At 39.1% G+C, this 26946-nt stretch overlaps 1 protein-coding gene across 1 annotated transcript in view; it reads left to right on the plus strand.

Moving 5' to 3' along the window:
- Positions 1-3593: 3593 nt before the first annotated feature.
- The window catches only part of TMTC4 (transmembrane O-mannosyltransferase targeting cadherins 4), a 50669-nt gene continuing 27316 nt past the window's right edge, over positions 3594-26946 (plus strand). The window contains exons 1-6 of the mRNA XM_015851500.1: positions 3594-3724; positions 5259-5474; positions 10621-10736; positions 12202-12418; positions 16017-16104; positions 26755-26852. Of these exons, the coding sequence (XP_015706986.1) occupies positions 5313-5474; positions 10621-10736; positions 12202-12418; positions 16017-16104; positions 26755-26852 (681 nt within the window). The 5' untranslated portion in view covers positions 3594-3724; positions 5259-5312. The remainder of the gene's footprint in view (positions 3725-5258; positions 5475-10620; positions 10737-12201; positions 12419-16016; positions 16105-26754; positions 26853-26946) is intronic.

Raw genomic sequence — 26946 nt, forward strand, 5'->3', positions numbered from 1 at the left:
TTCACAAGTTTTTGACCTGCTACAACATTGCCAACTTATACTGACAAGAAGGCATTTCACAACCACACCCAGGGCTGAGCATACTTCTCTTTCAGGATTTACAACTACTAGTAATAATAAACATTTGTTATCTATCTACACATGATGAAATATACATTTTAATGCAAGACTCCAAGCCATAATCCTTCACATTCACCCTAAATATTATATGCATGGATCCACCCATTCTCATCCACTGAGCGAGGATATTTCCAGAGCAGCAGGGCTGAAGTGTCCAACACTTGACTGAAATCCTGGCTTCTAAGGAACAAAAAAATGATGGGATTGGCTTGTTAGCCTTCTTCTGGAGACTTCAGCAAAGGGCAGTAGCACCAACTCGAGAATGTAGAGTTCTCATATGTTTTATAGAAATCATAATGGCTGTGTAAAGGGTAGCAACCTGACAGATACTTTCACCAAGAGACCCAGCTATTATGCTTTCTGTGTAGTGGCTGTATAGCCAGAAAGTCTGGGCGGACCATTCATAGCTCTAGTCAGTCATAGAATAGACTGAATCTGGAACAGGTGGCAAGAAATAAAGTGAGGAATAGAGGTGGTTGTTAATGAAGATGACTGACATGGGGCATGACAGGATCTGCAGTTATTAAAGCAAGGAGCTGTAGGAGTATGAGACAAATCCCTGTAAAACAAGCCTGCATTCACTCCATATAAGACAACAGTCTTATAATTTCTGCTTCATTTGTGTTTTGATTTTACCTTTTATGGTTAAACAAGGCTGCAGCTATAACAGGCATATGAGCTTTCCTGTGTATTCAAATGTACATATACACATGCAAATCCACCTATCTATATAATTAAATGCAAAATAAGCTACGTAAGACTTTCTGCTACTTAAAATGCCTTGTAGCATAATAAATACGTGAGACACAACTTGCCCGGAGAAAGACATCATTGAATTACATTTAAAAAATAGCTAGCACATTTGCATATAATGTTTGTGCGTGTCCCATCCATCCAGGAGTAGATTATCTCCAGTTAAAAGCAACTGTGCTCAATGGAGACACCCACACTCATGAAGGCATAATCCAATGGGGGTGGATTTAGCAGCAACGAAGATGCAGCTTTTTAAATGCTGCTGTGGTAAGGACTGATGTTCTTTTAAGGCTTCTGAAATATTTTGGCTGAATCTCTGAACTGCCAGATTGACTGACATTCTATTCGCATCTGCAAAGTCACTGCAATACTTGCAAATGCTTATCCTTTGAAATATGTCTCTTGCACACTCCTTTCTTACAAAAGGATGATTGGCCTATGTGCAAATCTGCACTGGCAGGCTTCTGAAAGTAAGGATGCAATTGCCACTTAGGTAGATCAGTGTAGCATAGTGAGAAAACTGCAATGCGAGTAGATAGATGTGTTGCATTTAGGAACTGCTTTAAAATGAAATGCCATAATAACTCTCAAAAGAAACAGACTGGAGATAAATTATGCAAGTGTAGCTGATTTGAATCTGATTTTGAGGGAACTGGGGAACAGGTATTAGCTCTGGGTTTCTTCAGATTGAAACAGAAGGTCATAAAAAGAGTAAAATAATTTTTAAAATAATGAATAGATTTATTTCAAAATTAAAGAAAGGGAAGGAAGGATTTCTACATGCGTTGTCAATGATGTAAGGAAACATTAATCAGTATTGTACTGACGTGAGGTGATGAGAGATTTATATCATCTGTTAACCTGGCTGTGTGGGTTAGATAAATTTCCCTAGAACTGATGATATCAGCAGACATACATTGAGCAAATGAAGTTCCAGTTATAAAATATAGATTAGGGATGCGAGGATGTGTAAGAAATGTGAGCAAAGGAGCTAGTAAGATGAGTATCTGATGTGAATGGGCCATTAGTAGAAATAAATACATCAGCAAACAAGAAAATGTCACAGCCTCTGCAGAACAAAATGTAACGTGGAAACGTGAAAATAAGTCACAGAATCACAGAATTGTAGGGGTTGGAAGGGACCTCTAGAGATCATTGAGTCCAACCCCCCTGCCAAAGCAGGTTCCCTACACCACGTCACACAGGTAGGCGTCCAGGCGGATCTTGAATATCTCCAGAGAAGGAGACTCCACCACCTCCCTGGGCAGCCTGTTCCAGTGCTCAAGTCAACTGATGTAGGTCTAGCAATTGCCATAGCAAGGTTGAGGTAAGCATCAACCTTGATTCACAGAATCCTGCATATATTTGCATGCGCTTAAACTAAAAGCGATTCCTACATATGTGCAACTTTAAGTATGAACTGGAGTTTAGTTAACCGAAATTTATAGAAGATAGAAGAATAAATAAATGCTATTCACGTTTGCTTTATTTAGTATCCTAAGTGAGGGTGTTCTTTTCTTTCTCTAAACCCCTCTCTTCCAAATAATGGTATTTCCATTAGTAAAGGGCTCGTGGTTTAAAATGTTAATAAATACTGTCATCAAAACAAGATTGCTGGATCTGGAAAAACTGGGAAGGCAGTTGACAAGAATTTAAATTGCTAATGCTTTCTGTGCATTAGTTTGGGGGGTCTTAAGTTGGATCAGTAAAGAAATGTGACAGTGAGGAACCAGCTCTTCCTTATCATGACTAAACAGTGTGGCAAACCAGCTGTCTCTGGTAGTGATATCAATCTCACTGCTTTTGATTTTTGGGGTAGAAAACCCAGAAGAGGACAAAGTCTTTTTCAACCGCAAGGCACAACTGGCTGTTTGTCAGCTCATGGTCTTTATATATTTATTTAAGCTTTAGTGACAAAGGCACCAGAAGTTTCTGTGAGCTCTGACTGGCGGACAACATGCTTGTCGCCTATTTTCTACCACTTCCCCATCCAGAAGCACCTCAGGTGCTTGGTGGTAGCTACGGAAGAAGCCTGTGTTAGAGACTAGCGTCTTAAAAGTGAGGATTTCGTGTATATTTAAATAACATCCTAGCCTGGAAATTGTGCTGGCTCAGCTGAGCTGCCCGCACGGCAGCAGCAGATATGTGACAGCAGGTGTAAAGCAGCCGACTATGGGTGACAGCCCAGCCCTCCCAGAGCACCATTTTCACCCGGGAGATAACCTTGATGATTTGACACTTGATCGTGCAAATACCTCAAAAAAACTCTCCTCCAAATTATACCCCCCTCCCTGCCCGGTTCTCAGCCAGCATTTCGCATCCTACTTCAATACGTAAAGGCTTTATTGTTTTCAGGACAGCTTCCGCCTGACGTTCGGTCGTACATCTCAGTACTTCATCACCACACTTTCTCTCACAAGACATCCACGAACAAAGCGCAACCCACAAAGCCTTTTCCTCCGGCTTCCTTACGGCTTGTGCTCACCGGGACCCCCCCTCTCACACAGCGATAGGAAGCAGCACTGAAGGAAGGTTTGTATGGAATTACAGAAGGCGGGGGGCACACACTGAGGGCCTGACACCGACCCCACTCGCAACCACGATCGCTCTGCCCGCTCCGCTCCCTCAGCTCAGCCCGGCCCGCCTCGCGTCACGCCGCGCCGCCAATGGGCGGGGAGGGGGAGGCGGGGAGAAGGAGGGGTGGGCCGGCTGCGAGCCCAATGGGCTGCGGGGATGTTTCCCGGAGGCGAAGCGGCGGCTCCTCCCTCGGCGGCCGCTCCGGCTGGGGCTCGCCGGCCGGAGAGTTTCGCACCCGGCGGGGAGATGCCGCGCGGGCTCCTTCTCCTCGCAGGTAACGTCGAGCGCGGTCCCCGATCCCCATGGTGGGCTGCGGGTTGGAGGCGGAGCTCGGAGCTGCTCCGGACGAGGTGGCTGTGGGGACACCCCTGCATAAAAGCGGAGCAGGGCCGCCGCCAAACTTCCCCGCCTCGCTGTGCTGGGGGGAGCCGTGTCGCTCATCCCCTTCTACTTCTTCCACCACCCCTCACCCCCAGCCGCTCGGGCGATTGCTGTGGCTGGAGGTGCAGAGCTGGTAAACAGAGCAGGGAAACTTTCTGGGTGAGGAGAACGCTGAGGAACTGGAGCTCTTTAACTGCTCCTTGTTGAGCCGAGGAGCTGCGTTCTCTCTCGGGTTGCGCAGCCCCTTGTTCCTGTGAGCAGAGGAGCGCTGCTGCGGGATTCTCAGTGCGTGAGGGGCCGCTGGGCGGCGGGGAGCCGTGCCCGGCTTTGTGCTGCTGCTGCGAGCGCTGGGGCTGGAGTCCGGAAAGCTGAGACCGAGCTCCCTCGTGTGCTGCTCGTGTTTGGAGTTACAAACTTCACGCACTGCTCAGCTTTTGCTATAGTTTTTCCATCTGCAGGCTCGCCACTGCCATTTATAGCAGCGCTCACTGTGCTGTGGGAGTGCCGGAGATGCAGGGGCAGAACTGCTGTCCGGGCACGGCCGGGATTGGGGGTAACAGGAGAGACCCTGCTGAGCAAAGATGGTTTGTGGGTAACCTGCCAGTGATGTGCGATTGAGTGGCTTTTCCATTTACCTCAGCAGCCAAATGCCTATGAACATAGTTCTGGGCAGCCTGGGCTGGTGGTTGGTGAACCTGCACATAGAAGGGCAGTTGAAACTAGATGGTCGTTGTGGTCCTTTTTAACCCAGGCCATTCTATGATTCTATGATTGCAGGTGGAATGAAGCCTGTTCTGTGCCTGACATATGCAGAATGACCCAATGAGTGCCTCTTTGAGTCTTAATTGTGCAATACCTGTTGTCTCGTTGCTTGAACTGTAGAGATTTAGGCCTAGTCTGTTAGCTGGCTGTGGCATTTGTATGAATTGCCAATGTGGGCTACATGCAAGGTTAGAGCCTTTCATTCAGTGAACCAGGGCGAAGTTCAGTTCTTTCTGCAACTGCTTATGTTTCTGTACTCCTCATTCCCTATACGGAAATTATAATGTTTATCATCCTCATAGGGACTTTATAAATGCCCTTTATAAAAGCATCATGCCCTGTGATGCCCCAGTTTGTTGCACTTGAAAAGAATAATAGGAAGCAAGATGAAAAGTGTCTTGCCCAAGATTTTAGACTTTATCTGTGCCAGAGCTTTATCTTAGAATCTCTTAGCTTTTATGTCTGTGCATAGACCATGAGAAACTGTGGTTTTCTTCCAAATTTGAAATATAAAATTAAGTTTAGGTATGGCCCAGTGGTTATCAAACCCTCTGAAACAAAGGTGTTATTCTGAATGAAATTTCACACAGCACAACCTGTTTTAATTTTTCTTTTCTTTAATTGAAATGCTGCTGTAACAGAGCATTTGTATCTATTTCTTTCAGATTTGCAACCAACATAATGCTGAGGCTCCCAGCTTGGAACAAGGATTTCACAGAATGGCACAGACAGAACCTAACCTAGACCATGACATATCATGGTTCCTCCTTCCATCATGCTGGGCTAAGACTGTTGTGGCATTAATTTCTTTCCTTTGCTTTGCTAACAGCTATGATGGAGATTTTGTCTTTGATGATTCTGAAGCCATCATCAATAATAAGGTTCGTCTCTTTTTTTTCCTCCCTCTTGACTTAAGTGTTAATAGGACAGGAATAGCAGCCACGCTGCATCTAAGGAGACTCATAATATTCATCCTAGTAGAGAACTTCCTTCTGATATATATCTTTTTTTGAGTTTTGTTTTTCTTCAGTTTGGTGTTCTGGTGTTTGGGTTGTTTTTGAAGTCAGCTTTCTTTATCACTGACAGGCAAGCTGTGCAGCAGTGCTCTGCAGAAAACCTGAACAAAATCTTATTCCTAAAGCTATTTGGAAAACGCAACTTGGGTTCTAATGCATAACAATACAAAAGAGTGAGCAAATTAAAAGGGGCTGTCTTTTTTTTCACCCCTCAGAATGTGTCACCTTTAATTGTTTTGCAAATGAAATCCTCTGCTTGACAAGTCTTGATATATGGTCAAGGAGAAGGGATTTCTTTCTGCCATGCCAGATGGACTTCATCTGTTTGTCATCTAAGGCAGCATTATCTAAGGTTGTAGCTAATTTGGATGTGCTGTTTGGTAACACTTCTTCACAGGGTACCTGTATATCAAGACTGCCTATAAATCTTATGCTCATTTCTAAGTGAGAGAGGGAGTATGCAGTAGATTTTTCCAGTATCTCTTAATAGTAAATAAGGGAATTTTTTGTTATTTCCTTAGAGTGATGGGTGAATACATTTTGGTTGCAAGATAACTAACCAGTTGTAGTGTGAGGGGTTCTCCAGCTGCGGTTTATGCCACAGAAATTTTGAAGGAGCAAGGAAGGCTTATTTTTCCTGGGTTCCTTCTCTAGTTAATGTTTCTGTGATAGCAATAGTTTTGGAAATAGAGGCAGAATATTTTTGTGCCCCTTTTAAAATGGATCATACATGCAATGAGTAATTCTTGAAATACTTAAAAACTAAGATGTACAAAATCTACAGTCTTTTTGTGTACTTCACACTGACTTCTTTTCTTAATACACTAGCTCCCTTGCCCTACACCCTTCCCCAACCAGTCTTTCCTAGTTAATTAACTAAAACAAAAGATACACTGTTAGTCGACCCTCTGCCTACCGTATTGTGGAACATTCAGTTGTTGAATTTATTGAGTTCAAGGCTGTTTCCTGGATGTTTTCTTGTCATTTTAAGCAGCATTTTAATTAGTACACAATGGTGGTATTTGTCTTCATAAACTTCAGACACAGTTTGTCTTTTCCATAAGAATTTTCTAGAAAAAGTGACTTTTTTTTTTTTTCTAGAATTGGACCTTGCTTTTTGTAGGCTGCTGCTAATCAAGCATTTAGAGATCCTTTGATTTTTGCTTTCAGTTCTGATAGAGAAAATCATATGTAACTTTTTACCAATTGTGACTTTTAGAGCAAATGGGCTCCTTTTTTAGAGTGAGTTCATTGTTGGGTAATTGATGTAAACAACTTTCTCTCACAGAACTTAGATTAACAAGATAAGTGACTAAGCATTTCTGGGCCATAAGGAGGTGTAATCTAAACACTAAATCATTCCAGGTATTCAGCTTTACCTGCATTCTTCCTGCTGAATGCAGAAGGAAACTGATTCTGGTGGACTGGAAAATATCACTTTGCTCATCTCAAATATATTTCGCATCACTGCAGGCTATCTGTAACAGAAGATGTTCTTTTAAAATGGTAGTACTTCCTTTAAAAAAAAAAAAATATATATATATATATATTTCATAGTTCATTTCTTAGACAAATGTATAAGGAACAATGCTGTTGTTTGGGACAGCAGTCTGAGAGCTACAATGCTTGCCAATAGGTCCATCTTGAAGAGTAAAAAGGCTTCAGTATTTGTTGGTGTGCAACCCATTCTTATCTTGCCCCTGTAAAAGCAGGCTACACTGATTGATTTAGTAGGCTGATGATGAGCTTCTCTCCTCTGAGAGTCAGATTATGGCCTTTAGTGTTTATGCTTGCCTTTGGGGAATGGAATGTGCTGAAGGCCAAAACTGCAGTCTTGGGAGAAAAGAAATTCTTTGTATCGCTTGACAACAGAAATATCTGTGAGAAAGTAAAGAAGTTTCACACTGGAATAATTCTTAAATTCAAATAGAATTCCCCATGAGTCTTGATTTCTTAATGTTTTCCTTGAAAATGCCTCAGTTTACACCCACAGTATAGGACTTTACAAAGACTGCCTTGTTAGCGGTCTCTTTTCTGCATATCACAGAATCACAGAATTATCAAGGTTGGAAAAGACCTAGAACATCATCCAGTACAACCATCACCAATACTTCCCAGTTAAATCATATCCCCCAACGCAACATCCAAACGTTTCTTGAACACTCCCATGGTCGGTGACTCCACCACCTTCTTGGGCAGTGCATTCCAGTATATTTGTTAGTAACATATTTCAGAATTCTTCTCATCATTTGGCAGTATGTTGTTGCAAGATTTTTATCTTATTTCCCCATCCTAATTCATAGAATCCTCCAGATCGGAAAGGATCTCTAAGATCATCAAGTCCAACCATCAGGTCTTCACGCCATACTCACTAAAATCAAACTGACGTATCTACATGTTTCTTGAACACCTCCAGGGACAGGGACTCCACCATATTCCTGGGCAGCCTGTTCTGATGTTTGACCACTCTTTGGAGAAGAATTTTTTCTCCTAATATCCAACCTGAGGCTATTACCTCTCATCCCATCACTAATAACTGGGAGAAGAGGACAATCCTCACCTCACCACAATCTCCTTTCAGGTCATTAGAGAGAGCAATGAGATCTCCTCTAAGCCTCCTCTTCTCCAAACAGTCCCTGCTCCCTCATAAGACCCGTGCTCCAGACCCCTCAACAGCTTTATTGCTCTTCTTTGAACACATTCCAGCACCTCAATATCTTTCTTGTATTGTGTGCAGTCAAACCGAACACAGCACTCAAGATCCAGCCTCACCTTGTGCTGAGTACGGAGTTACTATCACCTCCCAAGTCCTATTGGCCACACTGTTTCTGACACAAGCCAGGATGCCACAGGCCTTCTTGGCCACCTGGGCACATTGCTGGCTCGTGTTTGGCCAGTTCATTAGATCCTTTTCCTTCACACTGCCTTCCAGGCATTCTGCCCCAAGCCTGCAGTGTTGCATGGGATTCTTGTGACTGAAGTGCAGAACCTGGCACTTAGTCTTTTCAAACCTTATACAATAGCCCATCAAACCAGCCTATCCAGATTCCTCTGTAATTGTTAACTAATACTGGCCAAGTTTGATCAAGTGATAGAAGACTATTTTGCTGGATTTTTTTTTTATGGATAGAGAGCAGAAAGTATGAAGAGAACCAAGAAAAACTTAGATATTGCAAATTCAGTTCAGCAGCAGCCAGTCAGCATGGCCCAGATGTTTGGTTGTATATTGGGACTAGCAGTTATGTGTTATCTCTTGCCTTTTTGTCAGGCCAAAAATGCAGCTAAGGATAAGATGGGAGGTACTATAGAGCCCAGGATAATGTAGAAGTAAGTGAGATAGTAGCAGTGTTTGAAAGAAACTGGAAGTAATGAGCTAAGGTTATTACAATGGGGCAACTTTGTAAGTAGATAGAGATGTAAAACAGGTAAGACATAGGACACTACACTTTGAAAGTCCTTTCATTGGTTTAGCAGTCTGGTTTATCTGTTTATTGTTGTTTGGATTGGTTGTTTGGTCTGTTTTTGATCTCTTGGTCTGTTCTCTTTATTTCAATTGCAGGTGTAACATTGGCACTCATAGGAAAGGTGTTCGTTAGCTAGTATAATTTTGTTTTTAGGCTCTGTCTTAAGTGTATTTAACCTGTGTATTTGCTCATTTGAATTTGTCCTGGAAAAGCAGGGGAGTAAGGGAGGGTAGAAGATGAGCATATTGGATTGAGCTCAACAGCTTACTCTCACAAAGAACTAAGGAGGATGCTACAAAGCTCACCGCTTCAGAAAAGTGGCTTTCTTATTCTTTTCCTCTCCAAAGCCTTTTTTCCACTCAGTAGTGTAGGTTTATTTGAATATTTTCTTTATCAACATGACTTTAAAAGAAAAGGAAAGAGTATACTTATCCTTTGCAGTCTTTTGGGTATTTTTTTAGGCTTTAACCCTACCTGAAATTAATATAATTTGTTCATTTCAGCATCCACTATTAATTATTCAGTGCAGTATGCAGAAGAATTTAATTATTGGCTTCATGTATTAACAGTTTTTTAAAAGTGCTAATTGAATAGTATTCTGTGCAATATAAAGCTTCAGAAAGAGCTAACTGTTGTTTTCTGTCTTTGGTCTCCTTGCTTTCTTCTTTTCATTAATAGTTGTCCTTCTTGCACTGTTTCCAATATAGCTGTTTGTGACAGCGGCCTCTTCTGCATGACTAACCTTAAAGCAAGATGATATTAAACATTTAAAAATTAAAGATTAAAAATTCTATTTCAAATATAGGACCAGATTATCAACTGACATAAATACTCATTGTTCTACTTATGTTTCTACTCTGTTCCATGTAGTTATGCCTACTTAAAGGTCAACGTGCTTTTACTCTTTTTGATGGCCTGGATGTGCTCAAAAAGTGGGCACACAAGAATCTAAAGAGGTTTAACAGGGCCAAGTTTAGCTTGGAGAAGGCTCTGGGAGACATTATTGTGTCCTTCCAGTACTTGAAAGGAACTTATAAGCAGGAGGGAAACCAACTTTTTACACTATCTGGATGTTATAGGACAAAGGAGAATGGCTTTAAGCTAAGGGGGAGGAGTTTTAGGTTAGATATTTGGGAGAAATTTTTTACTCAGAGGGTTGTGAGGTGCTAAAACAGATTGATCCAGAGACATTGTGGGTACCCCATCTCTGGAGGCATTTAAGGCCAGGTTGGATGGGATCTTGGGCAGCCTGATTGAGTGGTTGGCAATCCTGCCTATGACAGGGGAGCTGGAACTAGATTATCTTTAAGGTATCTTCCAACCTAAGTCATTCTGTGATGGTATGACAGGCATCCAAGACTTGACTCTGTGATGGTATGACAGGCATCCAAAACTTGATCTTCATTACAAACTTCTGTACCTTATCAAATGTCAGTAGAGAGCCAGCAAAACACCTGGTACGTCCACGTTAACGTGAGCTTGTATTGCTTAGAACTCATTTGTGTTGAATCAAGCAGAGGTGTTATGGATCTGACGTTTTATTTCAGGACCTCAGGGCAGAAACTCCACTTGGTGACCTGTGGCATCATGACTTTTGGGGTAGCAAACTCAGCAGCAATACCAGTCATAAGTCGTATCGACCACTTACTGTCCTGACTTTCAGGTGAGACTTGCTATTTTGCTCTCTTTTTTTTAACACATATTGGCATGTTGATTTTAGGAAGGAGGCAATATGAAAAAGGGAGAGGAACAGTGTCTGAATGGAGTTGGATGTCTTTCCTTAAACTGATTTTTCTGTTCTCTTTCTTAATCTCAAATTGAGTTTTAATTTTCAAACTGTTTAAGTACACGTTATTTTTACATTGTTTTTCAATATACTTTTCAGAGATTGCATCTCATATACTTTGGTATTAGGAGCAATACGAATCGGTTTGTCATCGAGGAACTAAATGCATGTTGCCTCCACTTAGCCCTGCTGCCACTTGTACTACTATTGTTGTTTCTGTTCCTTGCTTTGTTAGTGAACTGTCTGATGATTCTTTTTATAAATAGCATCAATCTGCTCATGGCCTTTTGTCACTAGGACACCGAGTTATTTTCCTGTCTCTATCTCCCTGATATTTTTGTTACAAATGAATGTTTGTCAGAGAGTCTTAGTGAAAAAGATGTTTGCCTGTCTGTTTAACTTGCTGGTTTTCTCAGACAACTAATGGTTTACAAAGAGTCCTTCTGTAGATGCTTTGCTCATGTCTCCTGTTTGCCCAAATCTTTGTACAAAAAAAAAAAAAAAAAAAAGCAAAAAAACCCCCACGTAGCAACTGTGCACAGTAACACAGAGAATCTTTAAGAACTGAGCCATAAACTTCTTTACGTTCTCCCAAACAACTCTGTGCTATGGAACCAGCTGCTGCAGAATGTGGAATCAACACTGACTGTAGAGTTGTCTCTGGTCTAACCAGGAACTAAGATTGGAAAATCATTGATGGGTTTCTCTGTCTTTTGAGGTTTCTTCACAGTCTTTACTAAGACTTGCTGTCTGACTACTTTCTGGATTGATGCTGGACTGTGCCCAGCTGCTTTCTACATCATCAGTCCAAATGCTAAGATGTTTTTCTGCTAGAATGCCAGTAGAAATCTTAGTTTCTGTGCATATCAGTTTCCATGCTGTGAATTTATTTAAAATGATTTCATCAAGTTGCTTGTGGAGACAGCGTCTCTTAAGCACAAGACATCCCTTGATAGGCTGAGATTTTTGTTGGTGCAATGTTATTGCATTACAATGCTGAAGAGCTGTTGGTAGCCAACAGCCAATTCTAACTTATCATAGGTGTGATTAACACAACAGCTTTAACATATGTAGCGTAGGTATTCTAAATATGGTAACCATATTAGTACCTTTAAGTAAAGATAAGGGTGTTGTTTCTGGCCTGCTGAGGTGATGTGAAGCGGTAAGATTGCATGCCAAGGTTTGCTTGTATTTTTCAGCCTTTGTTGTTTTGTTTTGCTTTGTTTTTAGCTTTTGTTCGTTTCTAATACAGTCTTGGTTTGGGGGGTTGGTTAGGTTGTCTGTTAGTATGTCTCTAACTATTCATGTAAGTGCTAACCTTAATGCTTTTGTTTGTATATAGAATTAATTATCTTTTTGCTGGAGGCTTCTACCCAGTTGGTTTCCATGTCATCAATATCATACTGCATTGTACTATCTCAGTGTTGATGGTTGATGTGTTCTCAATATTATTGGGTGGATTGCAATTCACTAATAAAGGAAGAAGACTAAACCTGGCTCCAAAGACATCTCTTCTAGCTGCTTTGCTGTTTGCTGTACATCCAGTGCACACTGAATGTGTAAGTACTGAATACTTATTTCCAGCAATTTGTATCTTAGAAGTTTTTGACCATTTTGATTAATTAGCTCTGACATAGCCTTTTACTGTACTCATTGCTTATATATATTCTTAACGCTTCTGTAGACACTTGGCTTACAAGAACAATCAAATATTACAGTTAGCGCTTCCAAAACCTTGTAATTCCACAGGGCTGGACCTTATTAAGGAAGATAAATTAAATCATTTAAGTACAATAACTAAAGAAGGATAGCCCTAAACTACAGAGTTTTCCTAATTGCTGGATTAAGAATTCATTACTAGAAACATTAGCACATTAGTAGCCAAGAAGAGTGGAAGATAAACTGAATGCAAATGTTTAACCACTTTTCATTCCAATTTGCTTTGATAAAAAGCATGATAGAATATTATAATAGGGTTATTATATAAACTCTGTATGTGACTATTAGGATATTTTATCCAGTTTTCAATCCATGATGCAAAGGGGATACTGGGGAAAAATGGAGAGGATTCAGAAAAGCCATGAAAATGATTAAAGGATTGGAAATCATCCCATGTCATGACAGATCAAATTCCATGGATTTATATTTTTAGTATGAAGGAGAAGATTAAAGGATGGCTTGTTTTTTTAATTACAGCCAGTAATTATGTACATAGAAAGCAGAAATTTGATAGTAATGGGCCCTTTAATAGTGCAGACAGAAGCATAATAGTGACTGGAGGTTGAAGCTATGAAGATGTGGAATAGGAATTTGACATGTGAGTAGAGTCCAATTAAAATACCCGACCAAACATCAAAGTCACTGTGTGCAAGCTAGTGAAAATTATTTTCTTAGGAAGCTGTTCTGCCCTTGTAGCTTACTAAGTCCTATGGCCTTATGCTGGTATACTTGCTGATTTTTGTTCCTGATCACTTAATATCTGGTAAGTAAGGATACGTGAAATAAAGAATAATTGCAATGCAAGAACAATTTTTTAAATATATTTTTTATTTTTAGAGTTTGATGTAGACTGATGTATTTAAAAGGTACTAATTTTAACTTCAGCTTTTGTCCTATAAATGAGCACTGAATCCTTGGTGTACCATGTTCTATATATATGACGCTGATTTTTTATTTTTTTTTTTTCATTTAAAATATGGAGTATTTTTATGGCCCTTTCTTATTCCTGTTGTATGTGATTGATGGGAATGAGGTAACAGAAAGCTGTGCCTCTCAGTTAACTGGAGATCTTGTGCATACTGGCAACCCAGAGAAGGCTCTGTATTAGCAAATTCTGAAGTTTAGCTTCACCTTTCTTGGCAGTGTGGCTAAAGCATCCTGTAATTTGTTCTCTGCTGTTTGCCTACAGAACAGCTTTTTTATTAGAGCACCTAGTCAGAAGGGCCCCTGGTATGTTTTCCAAAAACAGTTTTAGATGTCAAAGTGAAGTAAAACAAGTCCTCAGTGCTTTTGATATTTTGACATATAAAGTGAAACCTCATTGGAATCCTAACCATAATCTTGCTATTGACTTCTTCCTTTAATATATATAATTATTTTTTTTTTGTTCTATTTCAAAATATATTTTTGAGTAGGCAATGGTTATTCAAACAGTGCTCGTGTCAAATAAATCATGAGTGATGCAGTCTGACAGCTATGTGAGCTCTGAAGACTTACGTACACTTTGGGCGAACAATGGAAGAAGAGGAAAAAGTACTAATGCTTACATAACATGTCTCTTCTAAGATCCAGGAGCTGACAGAAGCTTCTGATCATCTTCACAATAAATTATAAATCTCGTTGCACCATAACAATCATGATACTGCTATGGTTCCAGCATGAATGCATGTCAGGAGGCATCTCCTCAAAGAGCATTTCTCATCGTTTTAGAGCTGTGAGCTTCAGGTAGCACGACATGCTGGTTTTGAAATGAGATGACATGTTTTGACATAGAATCGTGAGGAATCTGTCGGTCTGCTGCTGTAGTTTTTGGTATGTGCAGCACAAAATAAACTTGTCGTGTAAAACAGATCTTGAGAAGTTTAATACTTTTCAGTAGCTATGTAATAAAAACATCTGTCATCACCAATTTTCTACATGCATGTAAACACTGCTGTGGCACCATTCTCTCTTTTAATAAATGTTTATTCTGTGTAATGCTTGAGAGATGAAAGAGGCATAAGAATATGCCTGATACTAATTTAAAACATTTACCTTGTTATCAGACATTATGTACCTGATCCTGTATCTGAGATGAGAAAATTGTGCATTTGGAGTCTTCTAAGGCCATACGCACGTTGTTAGCTCCTTAATCTTTATTGGCATTTATTTTTAAGATTGCCTCAGCTCACCTTTACTTTTATTACATTAGCTGAGTGCAGCTTCTGAAAAAGAACGGTGCTTCATTATTGTCACCTTTCCAAATGCATCCTCTACAGAGCAGGAGAAGAAGCAGGGAAGTTAGTTGTTTGGCTTTGAATTAATGGATAAGTTTTTTCTGGATTCAGTTTAAGAATCAGCAGTTTCTTCTTTTATGATGCTCAGCTGAGGCTGAGGGTAAAGTAGGAGTGAGCTGCTTTTGTAAATCCAGCCCTACTCTCATGTCTCTATGCTTTCACATGTTCTGATGTTCTTTAGAAATATGTTCCATCATGTTAGACTGATGTGCAAAAGAAAAAAACTTTTCTGACAGGAGGGTTAGCAAATGTCTTGAAGCAACATAAAAATACAGTTTCCCTTTTTACTTACCTCTCTGTCTCTCAAAAAACGAGACAATGGATATAATACACAAGAATCAAATTTTCTGCTTTTGTTCCCGAACCATCACCTCATAAAAACCAACAATGCTCATCTTCCCCAGGAAACATGGAACTTGGAGCGCCGTTTTGTAGATATAAACTCACACACACACGCACACAAAAGTCTTTCCAAGGTCCTTGTTGTGAGTGCTTTCTCTGCTGAGGTCTGAACTTCTGGGCCTATTCAGTCCTCTTGCACCCCACCGTGCTATGATTCCTCCAGAAAATATGTAGGACATTGTGACATTTTTTTCAAGTCAGAATGAAGATCCAAGAATGTGTCACGGTGTGTCTAAGCAAGTTATTGTAAGTGCAGGTTAATGCCTTGAACTAAAGCTTGTTGTTGGTCCCAAGAGTGCTCTTAATTTAAATAGTTTGGCACAGAGGTCCCAGGATGAGCTTCTGATTTTATTCTGCATTACATCAGCTTCTGTTACAAGATGCAGTTGCAGATAGCCCTAGTGTAATCGAGTAATACAACTACAAAAGCTGCTGGGGGATGGCATTCCAGCAGGCTGAAAATTATTTCTTCATTGGGAGTATTCAGACTGCAATTTGAGGGCTGCCTCGTGTTCTGAAAGTAGATAGTCTCGATTTGTACTTCAGCAGAGTTACTGATTTTGTAGGGACTGAAAGATGTTTATTAAGAGTTCTACTAAAAGACAGTGTAATCCAAAAACGTGATGGAATGGGATAGTCTGCATTTTCTTAAATGAAGTCTTTTTTTTTTTTGCTTTGTATACTATTATATATGTATTGTTATGCCAAGATTTCTAAGAATAAAATCTGGTAATATTAATTATTTTCTTGTCTTTTTAAGGTTGCAGGGATTGTTGGCAGAGCAGATCTACTATGTGCCCTGTTCTTTCTGTTGTCATTCCTTGGCTACTGCAAAGCATTTAGAGAAAGTAAGCATTTCATTTGTGTCTTTAGTTTTATGTTCTGTGTTATTTGTATTCATAAAGTGAAGTATAAAAGAACCAAGGTGTGTTGTCCCTAATTCTTGTTAAACACTAATTGTTTATTTGCAGAAACAAATGTTTTATAACAGGCTCATATGTTAAGTAGTTCATTGTGTAGAAGCATAAAAAATATTTTAAGTATTTTAGAAAGAAATTAAACCTGTACATTTCCATTATCGGTGTTTTAGTGTACTTATGCTGTTGTATTGGAATGGCTTAAATAGGGAATGAACTTTAGAAACCTTACTTGTAATTTTTAATAAATAAAGATTTATTCATATGAGTAAGCCCTCCAGTTTCCTGCAATACGCAAGTGCTGGTGCATGCACATTGATTATAGTGTTATTCATAGGATTTTTGTAAGACAACTGTGTTGTTTTAACATGAAAACATCTCTTCAACAGAGATTTAAAATATCTGTTGTATTATTTGATCTGAATGCAAGTTGGCAGTTCAAACAGCGTTTTGGAGAAATTGTCTTGGGATTTTTAAATTAGTACACAAGAATACACCAGCTTGTTATTATGAAAAACTGTACAGAGTAGGCTTTTTGGTTTCCAAATGTGTTCTAACACCAATAATAGGAGAATAATTAGGCGAAAACGTGAAGAGCTGTGCTACAATGGACTTGCACTGCGTCAGTTTAAAAGGCGTGATCTATCACATTTAACTGCAGTTGAAAATGGTCTAGAGTAACAGCACAGTAATGGGATTGCAGGGTTTAGAGTACTGAGAGGGGGGAGAGGAAAAGTAAGCTGGTGCACTGTAAGCTCTGAGACACTGTCAGTAACCTCTATTAATTGAGCTTACATTGCTTGGAATTATTTTGCTTATTTCTACACTTGATCGCTTCAGATTATGTTTGTGGTGATTCCTGTTCACTTCTGATTTATTTTTTTCCCCCTGCATACATTTCAGTTTTCAACTGAAATCATATCTTGATGAGAATGGACCTTGGGATCTTGCTTTTTTGTTAATTCCTTTCTTCCCTATTTTAATGTGCTATGTTTGTGCTATGGATATTTCTTCTGTCAGCACCAGAGTAAATCAGATAAGATACTGGCTTTCTAGTTCATTGATAGAGGTATGCTTATAAGGCTGGGGTAATAATTTTTGTTTGAAGACCTCAAGAACCATCTTCCAGGGTGGAATCTTTCAAGTAGGAATCTAGTTTGTGAGGTGGAAGATATCTCAGGAATTATTTAGAACGTGATGTGTTATATCTGATTAGGGATATTCTGAGTGGTTTTACAACTTTCAAAGGCTTGTCTGATGACTTTAAGAAGTCAGCGTAGTTTCAAAAGTATTCTTGTATTAAACTTCTTGTCACTGATGTAATGAAAAAATACTGTGAAGTCAAGATAGCAAGTAGCACTTAGTTGTTTTGTTGGATGCTATCTCATAATAACATCAGAGTTGTCTCTTACTCAGACTTGTTAAGGAAAACTACAGTCTGCCAACATTATTGTGCCTTTTGTTTTTCAGATCACATTTCAGTGGTTTCTATCCCCTTCATTGCCTGATTTTCTCTCAGATAATTCTCTGTGCTTGAAAATTTTTATCCAGGTTACAAACAGTTTCTTCTTGGTGACAATTTCAGGTCTTGCAGAACATATCTTGCATTTCATAAATGAAAGAATAAAAAGTTTATATCATCCAGCACTGTGGAGAGCATAATGAGGTCTTTGGCAGATCTTACCTGGAGGCTGACAGGTGGAGTCCACACTTCAGGTTACTTAATACATCTGAACCTTACAAGTGTTCAGGTCAGAGTGGTTCTAGTCTGAAAATTGACTTTGAAGTGTTTGGGCAAGATTTATTTATCATCCTAAATGTGCCTTGCTGTAAAAATAACGATAATAATTTCTAAACGGAAAGGTAGATGAGGTTGACTACCAGCAGTATCTCCACAAGCTTGATCTTTAGCCTCCTAAGTCAGCTGCATTTCACCTTGTGTCCGTTATGAGGGTATTCTCAGATTTTTCTGAGTTTGGGTTTCCCTACTTTGTGACCTTCAGCAGCTAACTTGGGCGTGCAACTTAAAAGCCTTTTCTCCTTGCTCTTTTTTGTGTAGTCATTCAAAAGAGACAGACCTGTTTTGATGGTCAGTGAGAGGGGTGGTTTAGCTTAGGAACTTGAAATTGCCTTCTGGAGGTGCTTGAATCTCCTAGCTGTATAAAAGCTTACGAAAACTGGGCTTATAACTTAAAATATGTTTCCTTTGCCACTTTAGGTAGCGAAAAGTGCAGGCAGGTGCTGTAGAGGAGCAACCTGATTTTCTTTTATCGTAGTCTGTAGGGAGATTTAACTCAGAAGGAAACTCTGAAGGTCATCTCTGCTCTGACAGCTTAAAGTAAGACTAGCTTTGTACGTCAGGTTGCTCAGGTCCTTAAACAGATGAGCTGTAAAGAAACTCAAGGCAATTCCACAACCTCACTAGGCAACCTTTCTAGTGTTTAACTTCCCTCCCAGGAAGATATTTTTTTTCCCTTATATTCAGCTGATTTTAGTTTACTTGGCCTTGCAAATGCATCCTGTCCTTTCCCTTCAGAGAAGTCTGTCTCTGAAAATTGATGTTGGATCCTCTTCAGCCTTCTCTAAAGGGAGAATGATAGGGGAACCAATTCCCTCAAGTTCTTTTAATATGTTATACTTCTAAGTCTCCTAACTACTTTATGGATTCACTACTGAATTTCCATTTTAATGATGTGTCTCTTTCATAGGACACAGCAGTGAACACAGTACTTTGGATGTGGCCTCACAAGAGCTGAACACAGAGGAACAACCACATTCGCTCACCCATTGGATATGCTGTAGCTTAGGTAGTCCACTGTGCATTGACCTTTTTCATCTCTGCAAAAACACACAGCTGACTTGTCTTCAACTTGCTGTCAGCCAGGAACTCCAGGTCCTATTTTGCAGAGCTGTTGTCTAGGTAGTCCCCAGCCTGGACCGATGCATACTGCTGTCTTTGAATTCCATGAGCCTTATGTTAGCCCATTCCACCAGCTTGTCCCAGTTCATTTCTCCACTGTTCCTGTGAATCCATTAGCTGAACGCTACCAACAACCACCAACAGTTCTACTTTTTGATCACACAATCTCTTGTCTTCTTTTGAATAGGGAGGTTGGTCCAATGTATCAGGCTCCTGATACATTGTCTGCTATAGATAATAGTGTCTTTACAGTAAAAGCTGTAAGGGAAGCAGCTGTTTAGTAAGAATTATTGGTGAATGGTTGGACTGGATGATCTTTAGGTCTTTTCCAACCCTGGTAGTTCTATGATTCTAACATATCACAAAGAAAAAAATACCATTTCTTTTCTCAGAATTCAGAATGTTTTCCTTCTGTTGGCAAAGTCATAGTTATCCATAAGATTCAGAGTCTGCAATACTGCCAGTGTTCATTGTTAATTCTAGGCCAAGTAAACAATTGTTACAGCATCACTTTCTAGATCAGATCAAGATGCTTATTAATCTTTGTGGAGCAGCCTTTGCTAGCAAGATGGGAGAGAAAGCTACCAAAAAACCTTCTGTGCATTCTGTTGCATCAGGCTTATGTTCCTTATTATATATATCAACTTCATGAGGATCCCACAGAAAAATGGTATCTAGTACTTTGTTCCAGCATTCCCATTTCATTTTATCCTGCTAGATTTTTATGTGTCATTGGTGGGTGTGACTCTAAATCCTGGGTAAACTGTTTCTGCCCTTGTTTCTGGGTTTGGGTATCACAAGTATATCATAGTTGATCAGCTCTTTACAGGCAGGAGGAGAAATATCAAAAGGATATATATATATATATATATATAAAGATTATTATTAAAAAATACATGGTATCATGGTTCTTTTGGCATATTTAAAAGAAAATGCAAATCTGCAATATTTGGGCTTTATAGGTTGCATTTGTATTGCCTTTTGAATAGAGTTAACGAAAGGTATTTGATACTAGTTTGCATTTAATGATGAATTTTGAGTGTCACTGTAAAATGGAGCTTGAAAAGCCTGAATTCGTGCTACTGATACAGTTACATCCTCAGTAACATGCAGTCCAAGCAGCATCCCAGTGCTATCAGACAGATTATCTCAGACTTTCACAGAGCACCTACCTGTTCTTGTAGCAAGGCAAAGTAAGTTTTGTGTCCAGCTGTGTTCCAGAAATCCTTTTCACTGACATGGGCTTAGTTGCTGTATTGTCATTGTTGAAGTCTTCTCTACCAAAAGTCCCAGAAGAGAGGCTCTTTAGTGTTTGTTTTCATTCTTGGCTTGAGAGTGAGGAATCATAAAATGTCTGGGAAAGATTTAGGAATACTGTGGGGAAGCGTAAATAATTCTGATGGCAATGAGGAGATTAGAGAAGTTGTCAGACTGGAAGTCTTCCAAAGGAAAATGACTGTAAAGCTCAAGATATGCTGCAGTTTGCTTACCTGATGTGGTTTATTTGTGGCTTGGTGCATTTTGGGGAAGACAGTTTCCTACAGCCTGAATCTGTAGCATTGCCTTCGTTACCTTTTTTTACACTATGTAGGCTATAATTATGTTCACTGAAAATCTGCAAATCTTTTACTTTCTTTCTAATATACAGTTTTTGTTGTTACCAGAGCTGATAGGATAACACATTTGCAAGGAACTAATTTATTGTTCTCATTCTGTCCTACTGTTTTAAAAACACATCTATGGGGACAAATCCACTGCGTAGGCTTTGGAGACAGCAAGAGCTGACAGCTGTTTAGGTAGGTTAGGTTTTGCCTTCCTTTGTCTTCAGCCTTGACAGTGATCCAATGCATGTATTTGCCAACTCCGTTAGTGTCCTGACTAATGTAAAATGATGAGTTTGTGATATTTACTTCATGTGAGTAATACCTGGCATAGATATTAAGTAGGGGAACAACTGCTTGTATGCTATGACTTCTGAAAATGACTTGGTACCGCTTGTGTGTTTCTGGTTCGTTCTGTGTAGTCTCCCATTAGTTAGCTACTAGTTCATTGCTGATATAACGAAATATGCAAAGTAGACTGTAGAGAATACTGAAGGTTTATGCTACAGAATTGGTTTGGTGGGTTTTTTTTCACAGAATTATCAAGGTTGGAAAAGACCTAGAAGATCATCTAGTCCAACCATTACCAATACTTCCAGGCTAAATTCCTCAACACAACATGCAAATGTTTCTTGAACACTCCCATGGTTGGTGAGTCCATCACCTCCCTGGGCAGTGCATTCCAATGCCTGACTACCCTTTCCGAGAAGTAATACTTCCTAATGTCCAGCCTGAATCTCCCCTGGCGCAGCTTAAAACCATTCCCTCTAGTTCTGTCACCTATTACATGAGAGAAGAGGCCAACCCCCAGCTCACTACAACATTTGTAAGTTATATGTGCAAGTCTTCTATGTGAAAGAGCGCTGTTAAGATAAAGGGAGAAATTGTTAGCTGTTTTGCAGTTAGTTGAGAAGTATTTACTCCTGTTAAACATTTGGGCCCTGATTTTTCAACTGTGTGTCCACCTGTTCATGTTTGAACACACCGGGAAAGAGGGAAATGAGAAATCGTAGCTGCTGCTGCTTTTTCTTCTTTCTTTTTTTTTTTTTTTTATTATGGGCTAAATTTTTCTTCTCCAAGATGGTATAATTTATGGATAGATGAGGATAGTCAATCCCTCTCCTGTAACGTCTGCCTAGTGAGTTTGAGCTACATGGAGATGTTTAAGAACAGTATTTCCTGCTAGTGTTTTGTTATTAAGTGAATGGCTGAGCTGCGCTGCAGTAGTACATACATTCAGAAAACTGGAAACACAAAGAGATCTAAGGCTTAAGTTAATTCTAACAGTAGATTCTTAGTTGATTTTCTAAGACTATGTAATTCTTTCCCCTTGTACAGCAGTATGCAAGCCAGGAAGTCTTAGGATTAAGTGAGTATTTGTAGGTGTTTAGCTGGAAGCTACTGACCCTACAGGCAATGCATATCAACAGAGTGTATAAGCACGTGAAACTTTTCAGTGAAAAATTAAACTTCCTTTAAAAGCTTAACATAATTTGTTGTGCTTCAATTTTCCAAATGAGATGGAACTTCCAGAGAAACAATTACACTGCTTCACTTGAAGATGGTGACTTTTTAAACTGCTCAGAGCTGTCACTTATCTAAGCCCTAAGATGCTAAATTGGTTTGAGGGAGGGAATGCTGAACGCCTATATGTTTGGGTTGGTGATTGTTCCTTGATTTTCTTTTGTTCTGCTGTTACTAGCTTGACTTAAAAGTAAGACTAAGCTTGATGCTTTAAACAAATTGCACTTTTCTTCATGCCCTGATCTTTTGAGAAACCCTTTTTTATTGATTGGTGGATTTAAGACAATGCAGAATAAGGTTTTTTCAGTAAATAGGATTAGCATCTAGGAAGGCAGAATTGAAGGGATATTTAGGATCAGACAACTCCACATTGTAAAACTCTTTGTTTTGCAGAATTTCTCTAGAAATGCTTGTACTGAAGACCAGCCATATGAATATAGGTGCCTTCATGGCTTAGGCAGGTATCTCTTCAGATTTCCTCAGCTTTCAGGCTTAATGTACTCCTCAAGCAGGGTCATCTGGAAACTCTTTTTGTGTTGGTATAGAAACACTATCTTTTTCCAGCTTAAAAAATGAATAAATAAATAAATAAATAAATAAATAAAACCAAAACCCTCTGTTTACTTGGCGTGCTTACAGTCTTGTCCATCTGTTAGTGGCACAATGCCCACTCACAATATGGTGTACCAGTTTCAACTAGGCAGAGGTGCCAACCAAAGATTGGTTTCATTTTCTGACACAAGATTTTTTCTGGTGGGAAGCAGAGCTTTATTAGGGGAATGTGCTTTGTTATACTGATTACTTCTGTTGGCATATGTGTCTCATATAATAATAATTAGCACTTATGCAGTGCTTTACATTTGTAAATCACTGTTAAAAATTGCTTGAAGGCATTTCTGAATGCTTTCATATCTATTTTTCAATCCTAGTTTACTACTGAGATTTCTGCTATGAGGATATGGGGATTATTTGTGCACAGCGAACAAGGAACAAGCACAAGATAGTACATTTCATAGTTGAAATTATCTCTTTGAAGTTTAACCAGAAATGGATTAATTTTCATACTATTACAGTTCTGTATATGACTGTATTGACTTTTTGATACTGATAAAGAAACTAAAGGAACTGACATTATGGTTTGGGGAAGGAACTATTGATGCTTGTTCCTCTTCTTTTTGCAGTTGTACCTACGGAATTGGTCTTTGTTTACCATCTTTTACTGTCTTTGAGAGTTCATACTTAAACTTGGCTCCACCATACATGCTGAGACATTACTGGCATCTGAGGCTTGGAATGTTCACAAGACAAGTCTGTTTCTGTACAGCTTTGAATGTGTGCCTGAATGGCATTCAATTATAATTTTTTCCCCAAGATCGTTCCTCAAGTTTGTCAAATGAATTCTGAGTTCTCCTTAATACATTTCCTCATCATTGTAGCCTGGCAGCACTTTGAGACTTTAGAAATTGAACGATGGAATATTCTGATTAAAAAATATCTAATAAGAAAAGCTACATGAAAGAAAGACCCAATCCAGATTGTATCTTTCCATTTTTCATGGTGACCTGGAGTCTTAGAGTAGTTTTATAACTGTTTACTTGTATCTGTTTTGTAATAATGTTATCCAGCCCCTATATTTTCTGGCTTACTGAATGCTCTTTCCAGAATTGTCATGCCTTTCTGAAGGCAAATTTAGCTTTTATTCAGGTTTGCTTTCTACTCTCCAAGTCAGAAATTATACTTAATTTTTTCTAAGTCACTAATATATGTCTTTGGAAAACAACTACCATAGTTTTTGATGTTTTGGAGACACATCTAGAAAATATGTCTGTGATTTGTTTTTTTCCGGACAGTTTTGACCAGTCAGCTTAGCTTTGATTCCTGAGCTCTTTTTTTCCTCTCCATTTTCCTCTTTAGCGGTAGGCATGCAGACATGGTGAGGGTTTTTTTTATTTTAACTCCAAAAGTCTGAAATCTGTTTTGCGTGATGTCCCAGAGGTAACAGTTGAGATTACTCTGTGTTGGAGTAAATTTACTAGCTATAATTTAAAGCAGATTATTTTCTCTATAAATTCTGCGTCTTTTAGTTCACTGCTTTCCTTCTGTTCTTGCTCCCTTTCTGTTGATGTTGTGAAAGACATCTGATTGCAACTCTTCTGACCTCTTTGTGAAAAATGAAGCAAAAAGACGCTTCTATTTTCTTGACATTGTCCCCCATTTTGTCTCACCAAGTACTGGAATAACTTTCCTTGCTGCCTTTCTTACTAAAATATCTATGGAACTGTGTTTTCATTCTTTACATACATTGTCTTTTCTCATTTTGTGATCTGGCCTTTATGAATTTAATGCTTTATTAGCATGATATTGTTACGCTTGTCCTTGATAATTTGACCTTTCTTTTTTTCTCTGTTGCTTCTTATGCTTAATCATCAAAGCATTTGTGAATTGCTGAGTTGATCTCTTGCTGTATGTACTTTCTACTATACTCCATGTTAACATAACCTTTATTTGTGCACTGAATACTTCTTCGCTTCTCTGGGAAGTGCTTAAATGTCCCAGCTTCTCTCCTCCAGTGTTTAATTCTTGGAAGAAGAAATCTCCCACCTGAAGTAAGTTTGCTTCAGCAAACTCTTTGAAATCCATTGGTTTTACTGTTCACTCTTTTACACTTAATAGGAACGCCTTTTATTCTTAGCAGTGCTTATAGAGAGAATTTTGAAACCTTGATCTCCGTGAATTGTATGCATATGTGCAACCCTGAAACCTCTCAGTTCTATACATTTGATGTCAGTTGGGATCTCCTCATTGCATTTTTTGTTCTTCTCACTACAACTTTTCTTCAGCTATTATATATTTTGTATTTCCATGTTTTGTTTTGTTATCGAGATGTGCATGACTTCTTTCCTTCAGAAGGCTTTCTTTTCAGTTAATGACATCTGCACCTGTGACATCTACTCTTACCTCAACTATAAGGGCGTAACTGGAGATGGAGATTGAAGAAACACATACCTGCTGTATTTTATTGCAAATATAAATTGTAAACATCTTAATATTCAATCAGTTTAAGCTTTTAAGACTCAGGTAAGAGAGAAATGCTGGAAGCAACTTCAAAACTTGTTCTTCTAAACTTTTACTGTTTTCTCTAAAAGTACTCTGTCTCAAAATGAGACCAATATCAGTAGGTTCTTTTCACATTTGTAGTGATTGTATCTTACTCATCAACATCATCTGAGTTAGTATACTAGTTTCACTTTATCATCAATGAAGAACAGTAGCTACTTCTCTGCACTTCAATTAAGTAGGTAACTAGATCTCTAAAGGGGTCTTACTCTTTCATCCAATTAGAAACAACGCCTAGTGTTCTGTTATGTTGTTCTGTTCTGCTCTCTGATGTAGGTGCCTATTTCTGGTGAATTAGATCTTATTTCTAATTTCATTTGTCATCTCCATAGAACATGATGACAGTCTGTCTAAGTGCTGAGGGTCAAACCTGCATTAACAGTGGCAAAGAACTACTCTAGAGATCAAGGAAAATATAATAAAAAAAGGGTTCACTCAATGAATATAGAGTTCAGCTTTGTTTCTTCACAGGCCAAATGAAAGGTAGATTCTTGTGTTGCCTGTAGAGCCCATGTTGTTTGAATCAAGAATATGTCTCTGAAAAAGCTGAGTGCTTCCCTCTGTTGCTTGAACCTGTGGAGTAGAGATTGTGACAGATATGTTTTTATGTGAAGTGCCCATGTACTATGTGTGCAATAATACCTTGGCTGTGCTAAGGCTTTTTGTTATATTAATCTCAGAAATGCCTGCTTGTGGTACCCAAGCATGGCTACGTGGTGCGGACTTTAAAGACTCTTTCACTGACTAGAAGCTGTTGCTACTCTTGATCTCTTAACCCTAGAGTTCCTCTGCCTGCCATATAACTTTCTCTGCTCAGGTGTAGGAATTATTGAGCTCTGTGGCATTCTGTGGTAGTGCTAATGAAATGGCACGAAGCACTTGCTGACTGCAACAGCCCTGGAAAAGCCTCTCATTGTGCTTTTGTAGATTAGAGTGCTGTTGAAGGAGTTTGCGTGTGTGGTGCTGCTTCATGTGTTATGAATAATGGTTATTAGAGAGAATTTCAAGTTCTTGTGGTAGCTTGGAAGAGAGTAATGTTAGAGTTGTGGCTAAGGAAGATAAATGGATCTAAGTCTTGGGAATTAACCTTTGCAGATGATAGATTGTGAAAACTATGTGAAGCTTCTGCCATTCTAATTAGTCTGGCTAAGACATCTAGCAAATAGGGAGATTTCTAATGTCTCTGAGAAGAGAAAATGACTGCAATAAATGGATGAATGCCAGCATGTTACAAGAGGCACCCCTTGCTTTTCAAGTCTATGTAACCAGATTTTTACTGATAGAAAATACTGTGAGATTAAATGCTGATTTTCCTGTTATTCTTTGTGTTTTTTTCTTTTTTTAATATTCTAATTTTAATTTCTAATTCTAACTTTTAAATATATATACCTAATATTATGGCATGCTTTATTTTGACAGATAAGGAAGGACATAATTTTTCTGTATTCTGGGTGCTGGTGAGTGTTCTCCTAGGTGCAATAGCCATGCTGTGCAAAGAGCAAGGAATTACAATACTGGTAAGAATCCTCTTAATGACTGAATTTTGACCGCAGCATCTGTCAGGTGCGGTTGTAAAGTGTACAGAGATCTTCTCCACAACTAATCACACGT

This window comes from Coturnix japonica, chromosome 1 (genome assembly GCF_001577835.2).
Source record: "Coturnix japonica isolate 7356 chromosome 1, Coturnix japonica 2.1, whole genome shotgun sequence".
In the NCBI taxonomy this organism is placed as follows: domain Eukaryota; kingdom Metazoa; phylum Chordata; class Aves; order Galliformes; family Phasianidae; genus Coturnix; species Coturnix japonica.